Consider the following 23,475-nt stretch of genomic DNA (forward strand, 5'->3'; position numbering starts at 1 on the left):
TGTACAAGTAGTTATTATTCAATGAAATGCTTTATTACTACTTATGTGACGTTGCTCTGTGAGCTTGAAAAGAACCAGAAAGCTATTTCTGTCTGTCGGTGGGATGTTTGATGAGCTTTCAAGCAGACAAACATTGTGTAAGTAATGGAGTTTTGAGCGTTTTGTTTCATGACAACTAAAGTAGCACAGAAACAAGTTAAAAGAAAAGAAGGTTTAAAGGTTTATCTGACATGAAGGAATAGAACGGGGAAGAGCAGACATGGCTGGTGCCTCCAGAGCGTCCTCCTCTCCTCTCTCCAGCTGCACTCACTTATGAAGCCGAGGCGGTCCATAATCAGAGGCACATCAGAATTCAGCAATAACAACAGGACACAGTTGGAACAAGATCAATAAATCATCTCCTTGAAATCCCCGAGCAGAAGTGAAGAATAATCTGCCAAATGAATCAGGACATGTCTCCTCTGAGTGTTATCCATCGGAGACAGATGCATAATTAACGTGCCTTTGGCTTTCATCTCCTTCATCACAGCGAAGTGCCACTTCCTCAGCAGCCCCGGCTTTATCAAATACCCCCATACCCGCTCATGTCACTCCACTCCATCCCTCAGTGCGCACACACACACACACACACACTTCTTTCTTTATACAGGAACATGCACAGGCACTGTGCAGCTCAGTACACCAGCAAAATAAACAGGTATATTTTCAAAGAGCAGCTGCTGAGGCCGTCAGGCCTGCGTTCATATTTCTGAAGGAAAGAACAAAGTGTGACATTTCCATTTAAATTAACTTTCTCCACAAGAAACCGAAAAACTCAAAAGCAACAACCAGGCAGTTGGTGATTTGTTTCACTTTTAAATGGGTGTACTGTTTGATTGACAGCAACGTCTGGTGCAAAAACAGCCCAGTAGAGGCTATTGAGCACGTAGTGTTGAAGGTGTTAGAGATGGGACCGATCCAATATCGGTATCAGGTTCCGATGTGACGTAATTCAGGTATTGGATATCGGACTGAGGTCACCGATCCACAACCAAGCCCCTAGGAAGAGCGCCGGTTGTCGATCCGGACTTTCGTAGTGGTCAAACGGCGGTACTGCAACTTCCGTGTCCGTCTTTAACTTTTACGTGACGTCATCGGGCCCAAAAAGGCTTTTTCCCGTAGACTTCCATTGGGAAAGAGACGAGTGTAACTCAGAGGATCAGTTATTTTGAGGTGAACTTTGGAATATATTTAAATTAAAGACATTTTATGCAAAAAGAGCTCTGATATCAGAATTATATATCAGTATATAATTCAAATCAGTACATTCAAAGTCAGGTATCTGAATCGGGTCGGTGGATCGGTGCATCTCTGAAAGGTGTTCCCAAAAGATGCTGTAAATTAATTTTCCTGATTAGAGATCGATCCAAAGAGAGAAAGAAAGAAAGCAGGCACCCCCGCTGTGTGAATGTATCATGGAGGAGGAGAAAGATTATCTCCTACCCCCCCTCTCAGCTGTCACGACTGCTCGTCAGGAAGCAGTGCAGTCGACCAGCCAGCCTCCATGAGACAACTCAATGTGCCATTTGAAGGAAAATAGAAATAAACACTGCAGAACGGCTCCAAGAGAAGCTTCTGAATTGGCAGGCGGTTCTGTCACATCATGTGGTTAAAGTGATGTAATACACAATCAAACCAGCTGTCTTTACTGAGCAGTAGAAAGCTGTAGCCATTTCACTTCAAATAGAAATCTCATTTCAGCTGATTTCAATCTGTCACACTTGTGTTTTTACGCAAATGAGCTGCACTCCAGAGGTGTCAGGAAGTTTACATTTCCAACCTATTTGTGGGGTGAATACTAAAATAATAATTTTATATACTTGGCTATATACTATTTTAATCAATCAAATGTGGCTGGGTGGTTAGTAGCACATGTTTCTGTGGTGTGACAAACCCAGAATGCAGATTTGTTATTGCTTTACACTCGGGGCGCACCGAGGACAGTCCGCCCCGGTGACGCTTTGTCCACGGCCCCAGGAAGCACCTTCGCCCCGAGCCTTTCCAAGCCGACCTAGAGCCGGTGGCGGCGCACCGCCTCGTATGCGGGACTCCCCAGCCTGCCGTGTGTCGCTCACCCCCTCCAGCTGGCTGTTAACGAGGGTCTTTAGGCTCAGAGAAGTACTCGTATCGGTACTCGGTATCGGAGAGTATCCAAATGTAAGTACTTGTACTCGGTCTGATAATAAGTTATCGGTATCGGTGCATCCCTAGTTTACACGGCCTTTAAACTATTGTCTCTGTGAATGTCCAAACAGAGTCCTCAGTCTGTCCTGTGCCAACGATCGTCTCTCTGTGGCTGCTCTCCACTCTTTGAGGAGAAATGCTGCATTCCAGACGCCAGATTCAAAAGACACTCAATAATGTAAACAAGCATTGATTTTGTTCGGGGCTTCACCCCGGCCTGGATTGCTTGTAAAAAAGAAAAAGATTTCATAAGCTGCTGAATTCAAAGTGATAACATTCTGTAATATCTGAAACCCCGACATGATGCAACTGCAAGAGAGTGCTTCATAATCTGGCGTTTTCAATCCAAGCTTACTGGCCTACTTATATCACACTTTTCCCACTCTCTGTTCTCCTTCTTCCCCCAAGATTCTGCATGATTTTCCTGTCTCGTTCCCATGAAAGAACGATTGGAGAGTATGTATAAAAACACTCAAGTGTGTGGGTTTTTTCAATGGATCCATGGGGGTCAGTGTGCTGAGCGCTGAGAGGCGAGGAGCCAGGAGCTAGTGCGGTGTTGGTGGGTGCAATAGGGATTAAGGGCACCACAGACTGAGTATGGCAGATAAAGAGGATTTAAGCAAGATGTGTATGGGGTTCTGAGTGGCCAGTGAGACCTGATGGCTGTGATTTTTGGCACGATTATCCCCCTTCGTATTGTTAACGTTGTGCACTACACACTGGCTCTTTCTTCCCGTGATGCCTCATTTTATCCTAAGTCTTCTAAAGTGGAACGAAGAGGGAGGTCGCTGTGTACAGAACAGACAAACACTGGCATGAAACTGTCAGTCATTCTGTTCCAGGTAGGTAGTTGCTGAGCTGTTAATTGTACAGTTCTCATATAGGCCAGGTGTTGTACTGAGTCTGGGAGGGATGTAGACATTATCTCAGTTCTTATAGTATAGCTAGTAGTTGGTGTTGGAGCCCAGGTAGTCAGACTCTCTCTGTCTCCCATCCTTCTGTCTCTAAACCCCAGCAGCTTCCAAACAAGCTCTACTTTATTTTGTTCCCATTCCAGGATCCCACCTTCAGCACATATAATTAGTGATTTGTTCGCCAAGAAATCTGCATCCTTTCCTTTTGCAGTACGAGTAACGGGATGGCGGCTGACCAAACCCAATACATTGCAGCATAATTAACTACTTCATTAAGCGTAGCTCTGCTCCCAGGGAAGCCAGCAGACCAACAGAGCACATGTATTTGACTCCGTTCCCGCTGACTGCCAAAGGAGACTCTATTTTGTGCCAATTTTTTACACTGTGCACCAACATGTAGTTACAGAGTCTGGCTTTCTGGCACTACTTCACCTACTTCAGAGGTGCACGGAGAAGGGAAAACAGTCTGAGGAGGTCAAAACTGCACCAACACTTGTAGTATAAAGAAGAGCTTTATTAATAGAAATGCAGCTTCTTTTATGTAGCAGTAACATCATGTTGAAAAGGACACTCTCTGAACCTGAGTAACACATTTAAGAGATTTAGGCCATCCCTCAGGAAAACACACATTTTCAAAATGTGGATACAGTATTAAAAAATAAATGCAAATGTTTTACAGACTATTTTATCCAGTGTGTAACATCTGGAGACGTCTAGCGGGGAGGTTGCAGATTGAAACCTCTCCGTGTGCCGAACGTGTAGGACGACTACGGTGGCCGATATAATTTATTCTCTGTGTTACTTCATTAATTAACTTTGAATGTTGTCTGATCTCAATCATCATAAATATATATATATATATAACAAAGCCACTAAAGACTTGCGAGAAAGCAAGTATTCTTGGTCCATCTCCTTGTTCAGGTTCTGAATACAGAATCATGTTGCTGTAGCAGACGGGAACAATGGCAACGATTCAATGTGTGGTTGTGTTTGCATTCTTCTGCTCATTGGCATGCTGAAGAGGCTCTGACTTTATCAGCAGCAGATTGCATTTCACCAACTGGTAATTACTCCACTAACTCTGACGTGTCCATGACAGTGACAAAGGGAAGTTAAATCGCTCCAGTTTTTGTTTTTTTGGTACTTCATATGTTCACATAAATAATGATACTGAAGAAGCCAGGATGTCGTTCATTCTGTCCCACAGAGGCGACCCCCACTGGGAGGAAATAGAAATCAGACTGATGGAACGCATGCTGATCTCTTGACCTCTTCCACTCCTGGAGGGCGCCGACGGCCTCAGACGACTTGACTCTTTCAGAGGCTGTAACTCACTCAGTTTTAGAGCTAGAGTGAAGGTACTGGTATCATATGAAACTAGAACGCTTACAGGAGGAATCTATTAGTAACCATGTCATGCTAGCATGTTTGGAAGAATGCTAAATAACGCTGTGAAGTTTCGCAGTTTTCCAGAACAGAAGTGCTCGCCAACCAATCGCTGAAAAATGCGGCAGCGGCAGTAGTAGTAGTAGCTAAGAGAAACCAACATGATACCTGTGTAGAGCATTACTGGCTTCTACATAAAGAATACTGCCTCGGTTATAACCTGGTGTGGACGTACTATTTTAAAACTCGCAGTGTGGCAATAAAAATAAGATCAGCTGATGTTCACCTGATGGTGTAGCACACTGATGAACATACTGTGGGTGCTCTTTCTAGAAGCTTCAGCTCGGAGCCAGTAACTTATTTTGCTGTCGTTTGAGCCTGAGCTGAGACTGCATGAGATGAAGTGTAGTCTAAGGCTCTAATAATGATTGAGATTATATATTCAACACCTGATCATGCAGCAGTTTTGTTTGGAAGCAGGTATCTCTCTTTCTCATCAAGCCTGATGGCAGCAGTGAGATCAGAGTTCCCTCGCTGGAGCATCGAGCTCTGCCGTCTCTGCAGGGACCTTCCTCTCACTACGAGGATCACTGCAACTACACCGGCATCATCATTTGTCACTTCTAAAGCTCCGTTTGACAGCATCTATTTGATGGTGGCAGTGCGTCCGGTGTGACAATGATTGGCGAGGGAGGTCTGCACCGTGGTGGAGGGAGATAACAGGACAACCACTATATACCTCCTGGTGATGAGGAGACAATGGCCTGGTTGGCTGTGGATATCAAAGGGGATATTTTCAGACAGGGCAATGTGAGTGTCCACGTGTCCACTATATTTACCTCTGTCTAACACAGATTAATACCAATAACTACAGCATCAGGCAGCGTTTGCAGAGGCTGTGAGTGACAATCATGATTTATCACATTCACTACTTTCTCCCCCTTTAATCACAGACTATCCCCGTCATGACGCACTGACAGTTTGGGAGTCCTGTAGAGTTTCCCTCAGAGGAGACATATTGTTGTGTGGGCATACGTACATTATTTTTCAGCTCGTTTCGTCTCAGGCTGTTATCATTCAAATTGTGGAGGTCAGACGACATTTTGTCCAGGATGGAGACACCGTCCGGGTGAAAGACTGACAGGAACAGCCGGTCCTGAGGGAGTAATAAGAGGAGCTAAATGCCTGTTGATGCGCAGAAGGAACTCTGTAGAATAATTAATCAAAACGACACGTTTGATGTACACATAAACACGGAGGGTTCTGGGGTTCAAAACTACACTAAATGTAACCAGCGGATATCTGTTGTGTCCGTGCGTAATTGTGTCTTGACATCACTCTCTATAGAGACTGCAGCGGTGCGCTGTGCTGCCTCTCTGTATACTTATCTCATGCGCACAAATTAATTAATGAGTGGAACATGATAAACGTCTATGTAAATATAATATTATTATTTTAATTCTAGTGGAAACCGGGACAATTTGTTAGTGACATTTGGGTGTTCTACAGATATGTGTCGGGACTCGGGACACGTCAGAGAACATGGCTGTAGCGTTGTTGTCGGAGAAGCAAGTTTAGCATGTTTCCCTAATATTTGATGGCATTTCATGGTGATTTTATGATTTATTACAGTAAATATATGACTTATTGGCCCCTTTAAAGTGGCAATCTCAAAGATTTTGATTTAAATAAATGTCTTTTAAGTTACTATCTATCACAGAGTGAGGTATGCACTGATGAAAGCATTGCAATATTTATATATTTGCAGTATTACGAACTGGGTGTCTGTGGTGACGTTTCTGGAAGAAAAAAGAATCCTTAGTAAGTTACTGTTAAAGCTGCTGCAGCCTCATTTTAAAAGCATTTAACTGGCAAACCACAACATGACTTTAATATGATGTATAGTCACAGGAAACGCAGCGTGTCAGTGAGCTGACCGCTATAGTTCATCAAAAATGTGTCTACAAAACAAGGCAACGGTCATTTGAGGCATTTTTTGACAGCGGATCAGTTTGAAGTGTTGCATGCAGGGAGGAACGGAACCGTCAGGAAGAGCCACAGTGAGCTGTTAGATGAAGAGCTGCAGGCGACAGGCTGCACACCTCCAACTTCTCAGCCAGGTAACCAACTACTTTCACTTTCACTGTGAGCAGACTCTCGCTGTGAGCAGCATAAAATCAGATCCTGGTTGCTCACAGAACGGTGGAAAAAAAGCCAGTTATTGCTCGACTTCTTTATTAAAATGACTATAGTTTGTTTTGCTGCCCCCAGACCCGAAGTATTAAATCACATTTGTAGTTAACCACCAGTTAATCGGGTATCAACCAGGACTGAAATCTTAAGGATTGCCACTTATTTAATTCACCTCGGGACACCACCCTTCGAAAAAGGGTTCTTGAGGGAGACATTGAACCCCAAGTTGCTCCCTGGAGCCTTACAGCAGCCCGATGCTCCTACGATACTCCTACTACGATGCTCCTACGATGCTCCTACGATGCTCCTATTACGATGCTCCTACGATGCTCCTATTACGATGCTCCTACGATGCTCCTACGATGTTCCTACGATGCTCCTACTACGATGCTCCTACTACAATGCTCCTACGACGCTCACATGTATGACGGGTTAAATGCATCAACACGTTATTTCAGAACAAAAGAGTGTGTGAAGTGGGAGCTTTGCATTTCCTCTCTGTGTGTTTAAGGCTAATCAAAGTCCTGGTGCGGTGCCGTTTAGTTGGGGCCCCAGGCAGTTGCCTATCAGCTATAGAGAGTTCTTATGATGTTTAGATATGAAAAAATATTAAATCATTTTTACTATTCTAACTTATTGTATCTCCGAAATAACTCACTAAACGCCCCCAAAGTACTTAAAAAATATGCAACTTCACACTCTGAAGCCCGGGACGGACTCCAGATTCAAAGTCTCGTCCTCCCAAAACCTGTGATTGTGAGCCATGATTGTTGTGTAGTTGCGCTGCAGAATTGAAATCCACTGCACCACTGAAATACTGTATATATATATATATACATATATATATATATATACACACTTGCTTATATTTCATTGCTTGTGTACAACACTTTATTTGTCAAGCTTTGTTGCCCTCGTCCCTATACTTGTTTTAGTACATTTAGAGAGATGCTTAAAATCTGAATCACATTCCTTGTACAGTATGTATATAAAACTGATTCTGAATATATGACTGTATGACTGCCGACGTTTTTTCTTCGATATTACTAGCCTTGCAGCGACAGGGCATAAAACACACAGGGCTCTAATAGGTTTGGGCTGTAACAGCTGCAGGCTTTTATTTCTGCACTCACAAGTTCAATTCATTCATTCAGCTAAATGACTTTAAATTCTGAGTTTTTTTCTGTTGTGGTGACATTTTAGTAGTAAAAGACGTGTGAGAGGGATCTCTACGGCATCTCTCTGTCATCAGAAATCAGATGTGTGTGAATGGGTACGTACACAAGGCAGTGTAAGGATAGAGACACATCCTATGGAGGGTAGAAAGAGAAGGCATTGGTGGCAGCTCTACGCTGGCACAAGCAAGTATTGGAAAAAAAGGTATTTACTGGGCCCAATAAATACACACGGGCCATCCCAGAGTGAGGATAGATCACTAAAATCACTCAATCTCTCTTAATATGTGCTGGTGTTACCAAGTTCAAACTGCTTTAAAGTCACTTTACTGCAGATACAACCGAATATTTAAAAGATTATTACAAATCTATTGTTTTGTTTTAGTGTTGGTTGTTTTTTTTTCAATCAACCATCTTCCTGCTATATACACAGATTTTCCAGATTGTGAACTGTACGGAGCACCGGGAGGTTTGAGTGGCGTTATGCTCTTAAAGCCATTTTCTGTTAATGATTTCAAAGATCCCACGAGTCGCTGCAGCTCCGTCATGTCAAGATTTTTGAGGTTTACATGGCTTGACAAGTGCCATACTCCCACGGGCTGCAAGAGGAGAGACACAGTGAGGCAGCAGGAGAGGGAAGGAGAAGGGGAAAGATGGGGGGGAAATGTGAAGGATTTAAGTGATACCTGTTTTGTTGGCCTATCAGGGTGCAGATGTGCAGTTAGCTCACCTCTCAGAGGTGTGTTATAATGTGCCACTCACTCCCAGTAAGAGTGATTTTCAAAGACGCGTAGATTCCTTGGTTCCATTTCCCAAGTTTAGCTGGCTTGCATGTGAGTTGATCAGACTGACAGAGTTCCTGCGCCCCCAGAGATGCCAGGCTTGCCAAAGCTCCTTCACTACCCCTCCCCTCCTACTTGGCATTCCATTTGATAAACTCAAAGTGGCACCTTGGCGGTGCAGCATTTTTATTGTTGCTTTACCCCCAAAGTACCTCTCCTGCACTCATACAACCTGAGAGCTTGGTAGTAATGTGTTAGAGTGATATTATTTTCTTTTTTTTTACCACATACAGTCAAGTTTAGATCGCCTTCTGTCAGCTCAGAGAACTCACAGCAGCCGTGTTCATATACATGTTTTTAGTTGAACTCTCTAGCCTGGCCTTTAGGAGGTAACCTTGACTGGCATTGACCTCACACAGTGCTCACGCTTCTATACACAACATCAGGGCAAAGTGTTCTTAAAGCAATGCAGCAGAGCTTCATACACAGGGGCAAACCCCAGGACACTTCAAGGGGCTATCCGTTACCTTGCCAAGAGCCATAAACAACCTCGATTGCCAAGAAGACCTGCAACTCTGTGGCTCTGCACTCCTAAGAGAAACAATAATCTCCTCTTGGTTCACGGGAAGATGGATATATAATATGTTGAAACAACAGAAGAAACTAATCACCGGCACTCACAGATAATAAAGAGTCTTTTTTTAGTTTATTCTGGGCAATCGGCTCTAAGCCGTCATCAACGTGATCACTCAAGATGCAGACACCAATCAGGAATTACATTATGGGAATCATCTGTGGATGCACCGCCACGACGCATCCTCTCACAACAACAGAGGCGTCAGTCGGTAAAAGACTTCCGCGAAGGATTGTGCCAGTGTTTTTAGCTCTCAGTGCATTGAAGGGACTGGAAGATCCTCCGTGATGGCGGAGGGGAGCGGTTTCCGGGTCAAGCGAGGAGATACAGGACGCGAGGAAGTATTGGGTGATCCGATCACAAGTGGACAGCTCTACGTGCATCTGTTCACTTCCCCGCTCTATATGCAAATAAACACGTAGTAAACACACGGCTGATACAGCAGACGTAAGATTACAGGAGTGATCGTAGTAATATCCTACATATTTGTGAATTTGGGTACATTTTACTAACATAAAAATATGCTATACTATATACATAACATAATATTCTTTGCCAAGCAACAGCGACGTACAGAGCCTCAGAGAGACACATCTCCGTCAGTGTGATAATAATGCACTTCCTGTCTCTAGTCTGTAGGTGTGTAGTCTATAGATGAGATATATATTAGAATACAGTTGTACTGATAGGATACAGTAGAGCACAGAGGCCGTTTCTATTGCTTCTTTCTGTCTATTCACCTGAGGGGCACTGAGTCCTCGCGGAACCCAGCTGGACGTCAGATGAGTAGGCGGTCCTTAATGTTGCCGGGACACACTGCTAAGAGAATGTGACCATATGTGGCTGAGACCACCTCTGAATGTGGTGTGAGTGATCAGATCTCAGTGCATCTTGAGTGTGTTCACACTTGTACTTAGAGCTGTCCACATGTGATCGGATCACTGAGGACGCATGTTAATACCATCAACATAAATGATCAGTATCGGCCAGTACGGCTCATCGACAATCGGCAATCGGTCTTGACGGTAAAAAAAAAAAGTGAAATTATTTTTGCTCCCTTTTTTTTCTGCTGATCCGATCCGTGACTCAAATTTGTGAAACGATTCCAACCGTGATATTTGTGATCTGTTGCTCCCCTCAACAAAACTCTCATAAGCTGGAAGACAGAGGAAACCTGCTTCACTATTTTATTTCCTAACAATATCTGATCAAAGTTGTAAACACAACTAAAAAGAGCAACACCTGGTGTAGGGGTAGGATTCTCATTTCGGTGCGATAGATCCCGGACGAGCCCCCTATTGTTAGGCAGTCCTATTGGAGTGAACAACACTCTAACACCGACCCAGACCAACCACAGAAGGCACCTTTTAAAAGTCTCAAATCCATAGGATTTATTAACAAGGAAATATGAAAAAGACAATATCAAGTCCTAAGCTGAGGTGCAGCAGAACCAGCAGCAGTCGTCCCCCCCTACCAGAAGCTTCTCCCTTCTGCTGCTGCTGGAACAGGAGCTTTTAAGCACTTCCTTCCCAACCTTGTTGAGCAAATGCGGCCCACCTGGGCAGAGCTACTAGAGAAGTAAAAGGGACTACAGCACAGAAAACATACAGCCGTAACAACACACACACCTAAATCCACTCTAATGTTTTCTCCCCTTATGCCTCGCAGAGAGAGAAAAGTAGTGTCTGCTCCTCCACCCGCCTCTCTAGCAGCTGTCTGATCTGACATTAGGGCCTTTTATAAGGTTCCCTCCCACTCATACCTCATTACTGGACCCTCAGCGGTGCCGTTATCACTTTAGATAAGCCCACAATATACGACACTCCGAGTCCATCTGTGTTTATCAACCTCCAGTCTCCCCCCAGCATGCCCCGAGAGACTCCCTCGCTCCTCGTCCTCGCTCCTCATCCTCGCTTATCAACTCACTTACTGTGACAAGGTTTGCAGACCTTAACCAAGTCTTGGCTTCGGTCTCGTCATCTCCATGTAAGGCCACAATTTCTGTGGTTGTCCCCTATAATGAAGAAGCGGGAGGCATGTGTAATGGCCACTCTGTGCCTGCTGTGGGGTATCGGGGGGAGGACTTGGGCCTGAGCCCAGTGAGACGTGGCTGTGTTGTTTTATTCAGGCTGTGGCTATGTTTGATCTGTGTGTCATGTCGGGATGGGAAACCCTCCCATGGAGAAGCAGATGCTGAAATAGGGAAGTTACAGCTGACAATTTTTGTGATATCACGGGAGATACAAACATGATTCTAATTAATTTAATGAAAGCACTTAAATGCACTTCTTCTTCCTCAAAAGCATCTGTGAACCTGACAGCTCATCTTATAGCAATTAACTTCATCATTGTTTCAGACACAGCTTACCATAAGCAATAAAGGATCTCTGTCCTACCAAGTAACGGAGGATATAAAAGTATAGTATTGGCATATACTCATGGAATTCATTGCTGCCAATTTATTTAAATGATAGTGATAAATCTAATCTTTACAAGGAGGTGGAAGTATTATGGATGTTAGCTTCAGCACAGTCGCTAATTTGGATCTTTGTGGGAAATTTGGCCTCGAGCGTCTGCCGATTTATTTCAAACCATCAGTTTAGTGTACATCTTTTGATTGATTCGGTCTCTGCTGAACGGGCTGCACGGCGTAGAGGATGTTCCCACTGTAACATATACTGGGCGCTGCGTCGCCCCTTCGTTGGACTGACAGGCGAGGTTCATCCCCACGCAGTGATCGTTTATTAGAAATATTGTAAGTCGCTGTTTTACTGCTTAATAAGAAAGTAGAGATCAGTCCAACCCAGCTGACTCGCCAGTAGGAAGAATTTGTTTGTCACCACATCTCCAAAATAATAATAATAGAGCCATAACTGTTCTATTTCAAAGAGTTATTGATATGTCATCATGGCATATTGGAATTGATTTGTAAATGGAATATAGACTATTGGAAGAAGGTCTGGATTCTTCCTCATAAATACCTAGTAGTGAATAAAGCTAATGAAGTGTCCTTCAAAAATGAGTCCTAAATATTACCGTCAGTCACTACATGCAGAAATTAGAAAAGACATAAAGACTTGTCATTTGGTCATTATTATGGGAAAATGTGGTGTCAAAAAACAATATTTTCTTATAATAAATAAACGTTTTCTTTTAATCTTTTATTCATAAGTAAAAATTTAACAATAAATACCTTACTTTTTAGTTTCCTTGGAGGATGTTGGAATCCGGAGAAAACCCACGCTCTACACGGAGAGAACATGTAAACATGCAAACACTCTATGTAGCGTCTAATCATAACAGAAGATATCTCAATGAGTTATCTTTATTAGAAAGGTTCTGCCGGATCTACAGGACAAATTCATTCATAGAAAGCATGCAGAGAACATGTATTTTATAAGCTCCCATGGTGATTGCTTCTGCCCGATGGGTTTGTGCCTCGTGGTCATTAGCTCACAGACAACTGCTGAACATTAATGACAAGATGCCATCACGATGCCATCGACCAGCTACCTCCCGGTTCCACTCAGCCAACCAGAGAGAGATAGAGAGCCTAATCTATGCAGCAACCAGACTGGACTAAACAACAGAAAGCCCTAAACAAGTGTCCACTGGGAAGCGTGAGGTGCACTGCTATATTCAAGCAGCACAACACCTTTGTGATGGGCTGCATGGTAATGGCAAGGAAACACATCATTACCTGGAGGTGAGGTACTTGGTTCCCGCTCTTAATGTCTCCCCCCCCCTTCAGGAGTTCTTGTGTACAAGCTAAAAGGCTGATTTACATTTATATTGCGAAAGAGAGGCATAGGGTTGTAATTGGTGTTGTGGAGCCTGATCCACATGCAAACACATGCCTCTCTGCACACACTCATGCACTCTGCATACTTATGTCCACACATATACGCATGCAAACAAAAAAAAAAAAACCTTTGCACCATTGATCATCCGAAGAAGACCTCAACTATGAGCATGTGTGTCCAGCTGTGTGTGAGAGTGTGACTGATGGGAGAGAGATTGAGTGAGCCAAGCTCTGAATAAAGAGATAAAATCAAATCACATCAACAATGTAGAGAGCCGGATCTGTCCAGCTCCAACCCCGTCTGTGGTGTGATGTGTATTTGACAGAGTTGGCAGTTCACCAAAATGTTCACGAGTACGTCTATATTACACGCCTGTGGCGTCTGATAAAAATAAATGCAGTGGTGGTGGCGTTTTACACAGCTGAACGCTTCCATCAACATGATGGAGATTAAATGAAGTAAAAACTAGAATTACCGCCTCGTGGTTATACGCCTCCGCCAACCAGTCAAGTGTCAGTTTACATCCACGTCTGTCCAACATGTCATCACTTCATTATTTCATCCTGTGAGACGTTTGTGTGAAATTGTCATAATTATCATATGAATTATTTGGTATATACGACAACGTCGACCTCGGGGGGTAACTGTGTTTTTTTGCAGCTACCGGATCCAAAGCGAGAACAATTAAGGATAATAAATCTTTTATAATAACAGTTATCTACGCTCTTTTGCAGCTCCCCCATCTGAAACAAGCAAGGTTGATAAAATGTGAATAAAGTATTACATATAGATACAACGTTTGAGTTTAGCGGTGAAGCACAAAAACCCAATTTAATGGTTTTTTTTTTGTTGTCCATACTTTTCATGTAAATGTCGAGCCTCATGCTATGGAATGCCGTTGCATTCACTATTAAATAAATAAACAAATATATGAATGAATAAGCCTATGAAATAAATAAATGAGGCAATAAATATAAAAAATATACATAAATCAATGTCAATATAAATATATAACTAACACTTATCAACGCTTATTATGGAACCTTAATATAAAGGTAATGTTAATTCATTTTTTTAATGTTTTAAACTGAAAATTCTGGCCAGATCTTCCCCTACCATTGCGTTGGGGGCCTCGCACCGCGGGGTGTGCAGACTGCGGAGCAGAGAGACAGCATTCAAACACTCTGCAGTCCGCTAACTTGTTGCTCTCACTACCAGCATTAGCTGCTCTGTTTAAATAATGTTTTAGGCTATAAAAACGTGCACGCAGGCTACAATTCATGTTCAACACTGCCTTTAATAATTAAGATGCTGAGACACAACATCAGCTCTCAGCTCTCATTCCACGAGGTTCGATATCAGTGTCAGCCGTGAGCGAGACACTTCAGTGTCTGTGGTTGAAGTCTGACCACAGAACTCGAGTCAAGGTGAACAGCATCCTACTGAAAGATTTGTGTGTGAGTGTGAGTGGGGAGAGGAGGGGGTCCTTAAAGACGGACGAGGCATAAACAAGCACGATCACGCTCCACTGGGAAAGTCAATATGGCTTCCCTGTGTTCAAAAGATGAGGTGATGTGCCGCTCATACCCCCAGAGCGAAGCCCTGTCTTCTTCAACCACAGGCGGGAGAGAGAGGGTTCAGGAGACGTGTCACGGTGTGTTCACCTGACTGACAGCAATGTTATCTGGAGGTCAAGTCCCGCAGATCCCTGAATGAATCCTGCTGTCGATGCACAACAACAACCACTAACAGCCTCTCTCCGTACACCTGCGCCGGCTTGGCTTAACTCGGTTTGACTCGGCATGTCGGCCCAGCACGGCCTCCGTTACAACTACTCGCTTCAGGGTGTGTGTAACCCGCCGTGGCTGTGACTAGTGGTCAAAGGAGCGGCTGTAAAACGGTGGATAAACACATTTCATTTCCTATAAACTCTTCACAATAAAAGCCCCCCGTTATTTTGTTATTTATTCAAACCACAGAGATTCAGTTAGAAGCTACAGATGAGAGCTGAACCCAGCGTCTTCCTCTCGTCTGGCCTCCTGCACAGACGTGAGTTGAGTCTCGCAACTCCCTTGTTGCGAGACGTCACCGCAAACCCGCTTAGAGGCAGGATGGGTGCACTTTGGCCCGACTCCGGAGACGGTCCATATCGGGCGCGGCTCGGCGTGCCTAAACTTGTAATGGAAATGTAAATCAACGCGGCATTTGTTTGACATTGGTTTGGAAAAGCCCTCTGAGACACGTGCAGGAGGTCGGTAGGTCTACACGTGCTGTTAAAGTTGCTCTGAGCTGGAGGGGAAGTTCAGACTCATGTTGATCTCCTGGCAGCAAACTCAGCACTGATTCCTCTTTTATATAATCAACTGACGAGCTGACGAGAGTGTAACTGCTCATCAACCACGAAGCACTGGGGATGAAGAGTTCACAATAACCTAATAATGCAAGACTAAAACAGGTTCATCTTTAATTGAGGATCAGCAAAATATATATCAGAGTCTGTGGTCTCACTTTGATGAACTAGTTTCCTCACACTAAAAGATGCAGATGCATCAACATGAAAAACAATATTAAATCAAATAGGTATGAACGTGAAGCCTTTGACAAGCAGGCCAATGGGGGTATGTCCATTCATATTTGTGTCTTGGTTTTCACAGACGCAGTTTTAGCCTTTATTAAGAATTACATTTAATGAATATTTGACTACTAGTAGTCTAGATGGAAAGTATTCAGTATATAAATGAACCACAGATGGGGCTCCTCTATGATTAGTGTTGTGATTCATGATAAAAACTTAAAAATGACTTTAATCTTTCCTCTTCATCGGCTGGCCTTCAAACAGTGTTTACTTCACACCAGTAATTGTTCTCGACAATCACAAAGAGCTCAAGAACCAAAAAAATGAATATTATCTCTGCTTTTATGTGGCCGTCTTTCTTTTGTGATCTTTCTTTTGACGATCCCTGAAAGCCTTTAAGGCAAGACTTTTATTTCAAAGTCCAGTTTTCTCACAAATCAGAACCAGGCGGCTGCATCAGAGAATAACGTTCCATGACCATTAACTGAGACACTGCAGAAGCATCATTGCATTTATTGGTGCCATTACGCCACACGGTTCATCGGTAATGAAGTCCTTCTCTCTGCCAGCAGAACTAGAAGGTGTCTGTTGCACCTTTTAATATACAGACATGTAAAACTTACCTTTGTCCAATGTCCACACTGAGACATCCGTTTCAAAGTGTCCGTCAGGAAGCGTCTGTGCATGATAAGCAGTTTTGCTGAGCATGGGGATGTGGCACAGAGTGTATGGTTTATTAACAGGGCTCTGACGGCATCCTGGGGATTACAGCTCCAAAAACCCAGAGGATTGAGCAATACATCAGCAGCCCAGGGTTTCCTGGTCCACCTGTCCTGGAAGTAGGGATGCACCGATACTGATACTTTTTGGACAAAGTGCTTGGTGCGCCCTCTCTCCCCGCCGGGTAGGGACGGGGTACCCTGCTCCCGGTGCGACTAACGCACGCACGAGTCAGAGGGTGCAAGCAAAACCCCGTGGCGCAATGAAAGTGAGGGTGGGAGTCGGGCGCACCGCCGGCCCGTCTCGCCCGCACCGTCGGGGAGGTGGAGCGTGAACGCGTGCGATAGGACCAGGAAGATGATGACGAGAGGTTAACGTCACGCTGCCGGTGCCGTTGTATCGGAGCCGTTTTGCGAGTACGGGTACATGAGCACAGTATCGGACCCGATACCCGATACTGGTATCGGGTATCGGTGCATCCCTAGTTGAAAGATTTCAATGTCACGGACAATTGGGAGAACAAGTGATAGGCGGGCTATATAAAGCATCATGCCGTCCCTGTGATCTCAGACTGTAGGCTATCTCAGACTCATCGTTGTCATCAGGGTTTCCACCGGCGTATTGAAAGCCCGGCGGCCTGCTGGGCCTAAGTTGACTCCCCGCCGGGGCCCGAGCATCGGGGAATTTCCTCTTTGTTTTGCTCGATTTTTCAACTAAAAAGCCTTTTGTGTGGTGCACCGGGGAGCACGGTGCTACAGAGCATTGCTTCTGCAAATGAAGCAGTCATTTGGAAACTGTGGCCCCCTCTCAGACAAAAAGGGGGTGTGAGGGGGGGTGGACTCAGTTTCTCCAACACCAGCACACACTCATGCTCTCATAAAACAAGGCAATAAAGCTGCTATCCTCTTGAGAGTTGATGTACGGTGCCTGAAAGAGAGCTACTGAGAGCCATATTAAAGGCTTTATTACCAGTGTCAGATTCAAATTAGTGGTGGTGTGCCACAGCCTACTGTGTGTGTGTGCATGTGTGTGTGTGTGTGTTAAGATTCAGTCACACACTGCTGGCTTTGAACGCTCAACCTCAACATTAAGAGAACATTTGGAAGATGTGCACGTCGAGCTGAGTGAGCAAGTTAAAACAGGAAGTCAGCAGAACACTACAGGTGAATTAGGAACGAGAAGAACAACATGATGCTTCATGTTTACAGAGTTTCTGTAGCCGTACTGTTGCTCAGGTAGCTGCCAGTATTTGGTATAAGGATGTGTTTGACTTGTAGGTTGTTCTGGGTGTGAAGTCTAGTTTACAGAGCAGGAAGTTAATTAGTGTTCAACACTTCATTCAAACTGGACAGAAACAAAGTAAAACTCACCTAAACCGTCATCGTTATTCTTTCCAGCAATCACCAAGTGTGCTTTGGTCCAACTCAACTGGAATTTCACCGAGTTTAATGTGAAAAAACGCTGAATCTACAGTTGTTGTCCCCTCCTCCCTCCACCCCGCTCTCTCTCTGTCCCTCTCTCTGAAGGCAGAAGGAAAGAGGCAGGGTGACGCTTCATCAGTTACACCGCGCATGTCTTAAAGCCTGTGGTGTTAATGCAGAGGCTGACCGGAGTTATTAAAAAAAATTCCCGAAGCCGGATCATGATCCGGATCGCCACCAAAATCTAACGGATTGTTCATTGTGCCACACCCCACCCCTCCAAGAAAATACATTCAAATTCATTGCAGACTTTTGGAGTAATCCTCCAAACTAACAAACCAACCAACAAATGGACAAACCAACCAACAAACCAGCCAACAGATCAACAGACCAACAAACCAACTAACCAACCAACAAACGGACAAACCAACTAACAAACCAATAGATCAACAGACCAACAAACCAACAAACCAACCAACAAACAGACAAACTAACTAACAAACCAACAAACCAACAAACCAACCAACAAACCAGCCAACAGATCAACAGACCAACAAACCAACAAACCAACCAACAAACGGACAAACCAACTAACAAACCAACAGATCAACAGACCAACAAACCAACAAACCAACAACCAACAGACCAACAAACCAACCAACAAACGGACAAACCAACAGACCAACAAACCAACCAACAACCCAACAAACCAACAGACCAACAAACCAACAAACCAACCAACAAACGGACAAACCAACAAACCAACAAACCAACAACCAACAGACCAACAAACCAACCAACAAACCACAAACCAACAGACCAACCAACAAACCAACGCCAGTGAAAATATAACCTTCTTCCTAGACCTCCGGCCTTCGGCGGAGCTAATAATAAATTGGACTTATATAGCGCCTTTCAGGAAACCCAAGGATCATAAAAAATCATACTAATAAATAAAACAGAAGAAAAACTGTAGCCAGGTAATTAAAACAAGTGATGTGTAGGAAGAGTTAGAGGTCAGAGGCCTTGATGAACAGGTGGTGCTTGAGGTGTTTTTTGAACGTGTCCAGGGATGAAGCATTTCTGATTTCAGGAGGGAGAGAGTTCCAGAGGGCGGGGGGGTCGCAACGCTGAAGGCTCTGTCTCTCTATGGAGGGATTTGTATGTGAGAAAGAGGAGTTTATAGGTGATGCAGGACTTGATTGGAAGCCAGCGAAGGTGGATGAGTGTTGGGGTGATGTGCTGCCAGGGCCTAGTGCGGGTCAGAACCCTGGCAGCTGAGTTCTGGACATACTAGAGCCTGTCCAGGGCTTTACTGGGTACCCCGGACAGGTCTCCGTTACAGTAGTCCAGATGGGAGGTGATGAAGACGTGAATGAGGGTCTCTGCTACGGAGTCGGAGAGTGATGGCCGGAGTCGGGAAATGTTTTAGTGACGGATTTGATGTTTGAATGAAAAGAGAGGGTGAAGTCCAGGATGACGCCTAGGTTGCGGACCTCGGAGGATGGGCAGACGGAGCTGCCATCCACGTCTAGGAGGAGATCTCCAACCTTCCTGTATCTAGCATCCAGTATAGAGCATCAATAATCTCAATAGTCACTAAACATTTCTGTCACATTTCAGTGTGAACCCACACGGCAGCAGTGAAGCCGGTCGTTTCACATTCAGTGAATGGACCTGAGCTGTGAAGTAATCAGGATGGAGGCAACAGAAATCAATAAGAGCAGTCGGAGCGTTTAAAGCTTCTTCCAATCAGCACTTTTCAACTCTCACTTTGTTTACTGCTTTATTTCAGCAACGCGTGCTCAGAAAAGAAAAGTTGGGTTGGAACAAATATGCACATATACAGTCTGACTAATATCTTGCTGATTTAAATAACAAGAGAAAGCACACTGAGACCTGTGGTCTGTGTTCCCATACATGTCCGCTCAGCTCCAACACAAACTGACACATCACTTGCTGAAAAGGAGATGCAAAAGAGGGTGGTGGGGGGGTTCCACGCTGGTGTGAACAAAACAATTGATGAGCAGCTGAGCTGATATAAGGCCACATCACACCTCTCCGCTGCACAGAGAGCAGCGCTTCAAACTGCATCCAAACTTGCACACAGTGAGGGAGGAAGATGAGAAAAGGACCTCGTCCACTCACTCACCCGTGCTGGCAAAGCAGTAGAGAAGAAGAAGCAGCAGCAGCCAGGAAATCATTGTCATCGACCAGTATACAGATGTGCTGTTGTCGTTGCCAGATGCTGATGCTGAGGCAGAATTAACAGTTGGACACAAAGAGTGAGTGGAAGTGAAGCTTCCTCCCTCAACTGCTCCTCACTCCGTCTCCCTGAGTCCTCTGCTCTCTTTCTCTTCAGTCTTCAGTGCTGACTGTCTCTCTCTTTCCCTCCTCGCTGTTCACACTGCTTTACTACTCCAGCTCCCAGGCGTGCATCGTGTGTACTGGCTCCCTCTCTCCTCCCTGCATCTCTCTCTCCTCCCTCTCTCTCTCCTCAGTCTCTCTCTCCTCCCTCTCCTCTCTCTCTCTCTCTCTCTCCAGTACAGTCAGTGAGGACAGAGCTTCAGAGGCTCCTCCCTCTCTCCAACAGTCTGGACCATCATAATCATTAACGGGACAGTAACATGACGTTTAGCACTTTGTACAAATGGACAGTAAAATATTTACTGCATTTGTTGACATTGAGAATGGAAATTCAGTGAAAAGAAGACGCAATAATCAAATAATATATAGAGCTTTTAAAGGTCCCATATTGTAAAAAGTGAGATTGTCATGTCTGTTATATTATAAAGCAGGTTTAAGTGCCATATAAATACTGTGAAAGTATTGAAACGTTCAATATTTGGAGAAATACACACAGCTCGTATTCAGAAATTGTGCGTTTTGAAACAAGCCGTCAGGATTTCTGTCCATTTGTGATGTCATAAATGTACAATATATACAGTATAGAATATTACACAGTTTTAAACATAAACATTCTAAATGTGTCCCAGTTTATTTCCTGTTGCAGTGTATGTAAATAACATCAGCTGACAGGAAGTAAACATGGACCCAAACTGTTGCCTAGCAACGCAATTCCGTTGAAATGCACTGAAACGGAGCGTTTCAGACAGAGCGTGAATACAGGTATATTCAGACGGACAGAATGAGGAAAATAAAGTGTTTTTTGAACAACACAGCATGTAAACATGTTCTAGTAGAAACACAAAATACAAGTATGAACCTGAAAATGAGCACGATATGGGACCTTTAAAGCATGCAGCTTTGTCATTTGGGATTCTCTGTGGTTTTTGTGGGGGGGTTCTCCCTAGATTATAAACAGCAAAAAAAAATGTCTCAAAAGGACATTAAAGCTGGAGAGGGTAGAAATGGAGCAAATTTGATTTAAAAAAAAAAAAGTGACAGTAGAACATGAAACAGGTAACCCGGAAAAAAAATCGTGTTCCTCCAGTGTCCTCCGGTGCTCCCAACGACATCTGCAAGATTTCACAGACCGGAGGAAAACAAGCAGTCAGAGCTGATCTGAGGTCCGCTGTCCAGCTGCCGTCTATGAGAGCCGGCTGTCAATCACTCGCCAACTCCGACCAAACGGTCAAACTAGGCAGCGCTGATCAAATATGAATCAATATTCTGTTACGTTAATACCTGTTTCTCTCCTCAAATGTTCTCAGAATCATCTTGTAGTGCACGGTTTAGCTGGAAAAGGAGAAAGTTTGTGACGCCGCCGCCATGTTGAGATATCTTGAAGGAACGCCGAGCATCCGGTCACATGACCGGAGCACAGCCAATAGGAACGCTCTCTCTCTCTGAAATGACCTGTGATTGGTCAAAGTCTCCCATCACGTGCTAGATTTTTTAAATCCTGAAAACAGAGCCATGAGGAGGAGCAGAAGTCTAGTTTTCTCTCAAAACACTTGAATTACAATATGCTGAAAGGTTATTATGGGATTTTTGCCCAATGATGCCAAAAATATACTGCCTACTGCAGCTTTAATATTTGTACTTGCTGAGTTGAGAAGCGGGAAAAAGTCTGCTCTGAATACCAATGTAATGCATGGACCTACAGAGATAATGTGCTTTAATCAAGATGTCTTTGCTCTATGATGACTAGATTATAAAGGGTGTGTGGGAAGAAGAAGCCAGAGAGCAGTGCTGACCGGCCTTTTGACCCAGTATTTTGGTTTCAAGCGTGTGCTCACATATCCGACTCACAGCACCGAGGCCTGTTTTTTCTCTCTTCGTTATGTGTGCAATCACTTGGCCTTTTGTTATTAGAATGAAATTGCTTTTATTTCTTGGGGGAGATGGGAACAAGGTCTGGCAACCTGTCAGGGAACAGATCTTTAATCACTGGCCTTGAGTAAACCTTGGGAGTTTTAAAGATGTTTTAATGGCCTGCCTTGTCGCTGCATCGTTCACCCTCTGACTATTAGAGCCGGGGAGGACAGCGGGCTAATTGAAGTGTCACTCAGTGGAGAATTGTATTTTGTCTTCCTCTCTCTCTCTTTCTTTTTATTTCTATACTCCCTATCTTGCCCTCTCGCCTCCCTTATTTCATTTAATGGCTGTGGACACTTCTTTTCCTTACCTTTCCACTCTCTTTCTCTTTCACATGGAGACACGAGAAGAATCTGTTTGAATAAGAACTCTCTGAGTGTTTTAACGCTGACAGCTGAGCCGTCCACTGATTACAATCAAAGTTCAACTGTGATGATGGAGACTGTGAAGGAAATATCCCCGTAAGGAGACTCATTCAGGTGTATTGGGTATTTTTTGGGGTTTCCTCTGAATGAAGTCAAATTAGCTCCGTAATGTTCCGACAGCTTATGGATCATTTGGAGAATTAAACTAAGAAGATGAAACAGAAGGTGCTACACACCCTGGCGTAGTGGAAACCAGTGCAGTACTTACTAACTTACTTACTTAGACCTTTAAATTCCCTAAGGAACTCAGGCCATCGATGAAACCCCTACATTTTCTCCGATCTTGTGCCCTTGTATCCGGTTGTTGCCATGACAGCCCTTCCCTCTTCATCTCTTCATCTTCGCGGACGTCCTCTCTTCCTCTTTCCTTGTGGGTTCCATGTAAGAGCTGCTGCTTTGTGATCCATTTATTTTGTCTTCTGAGTGTGTGACCTATCCACTTCCATTTTCCCCTCTTGATTTGAAGTTCTTTTGTTCCCTGCTTGGTGCGTTCCCATAGGTTGGCGTTTGAGACGGCGTTGGGCCGGTAGATTCCCAGGAGGCGTCGGAGGCAGCGGTTGATGAATGTCTGTAATTTGTTCAGTATGTTGGTGGTTGTCTTCCATGTTTCGGATCCGTAGAGTAGAATGGATTTGACATTTGAATTAAAGATTTGTAGTTTGCTCTTGAGTGATAGGTTGTTTGTTTTCCAGATTTTGTTTAAGATGTTGAATGTTGTCTTTGCTTTTCCAATTCTGGCTTTGACGTCCTCCTCCGTACCTCCGTCCACAGTAACTATGCTCCCAAGGTATGTAAAGCTGGCTATTTCCTCCAGCTGGTTTTGATCCATGATTATTGGTGTGTTGTTCTTGTTGTTGATTCTCATTAACTTGGTTTTTGATGAGTTGATTTTGAGGCCAATTGGGAGGCAGCAGTTATCTCTAGTTTGTGTGATTTTCCTTGC

General features: G+C 44.1%; 1 protein-coding gene across 1 annotated transcript in view; it reads right to left on the minus strand.

Annotated features, from left to right (window-relative positions):
• The window catches only part of LOC119476126 (kin of IRRE-like protein 3), an 88,572-nt gene extending 68,130 nt beyond the window's left edge, over nucleotides 1-20,442 (minus strand). Inside the window, exon 1 of the mRNA XM_037749362.1 lies at nucleotides 19,979-20,442. Coding sequence (XP_037605290.1) covers nucleotides 19,979-20,036 — 58 coding nt within the window. The 5' untranslated portion in view covers nucleotides 20,037-20,442. The remainder of the gene's footprint in view (nucleotides 1-19,978) is intronic.
• Between the last annotated feature and the right edge of the window lie 3,033 nt (nucleotides 20,443-23,475).

Source organism: Sebastes umbrosus, chromosome 17 (genome assembly GCF_015220745.1).
Source record: "Sebastes umbrosus isolate fSebUmb1 chromosome 17, fSebUmb1.pri, whole genome shotgun sequence".
In the NCBI taxonomy this organism is placed as follows: Eukaryota; Metazoa; Chordata; class Actinopteri; order Perciformes; family Sebastidae; genus Sebastes; species Sebastes umbrosus.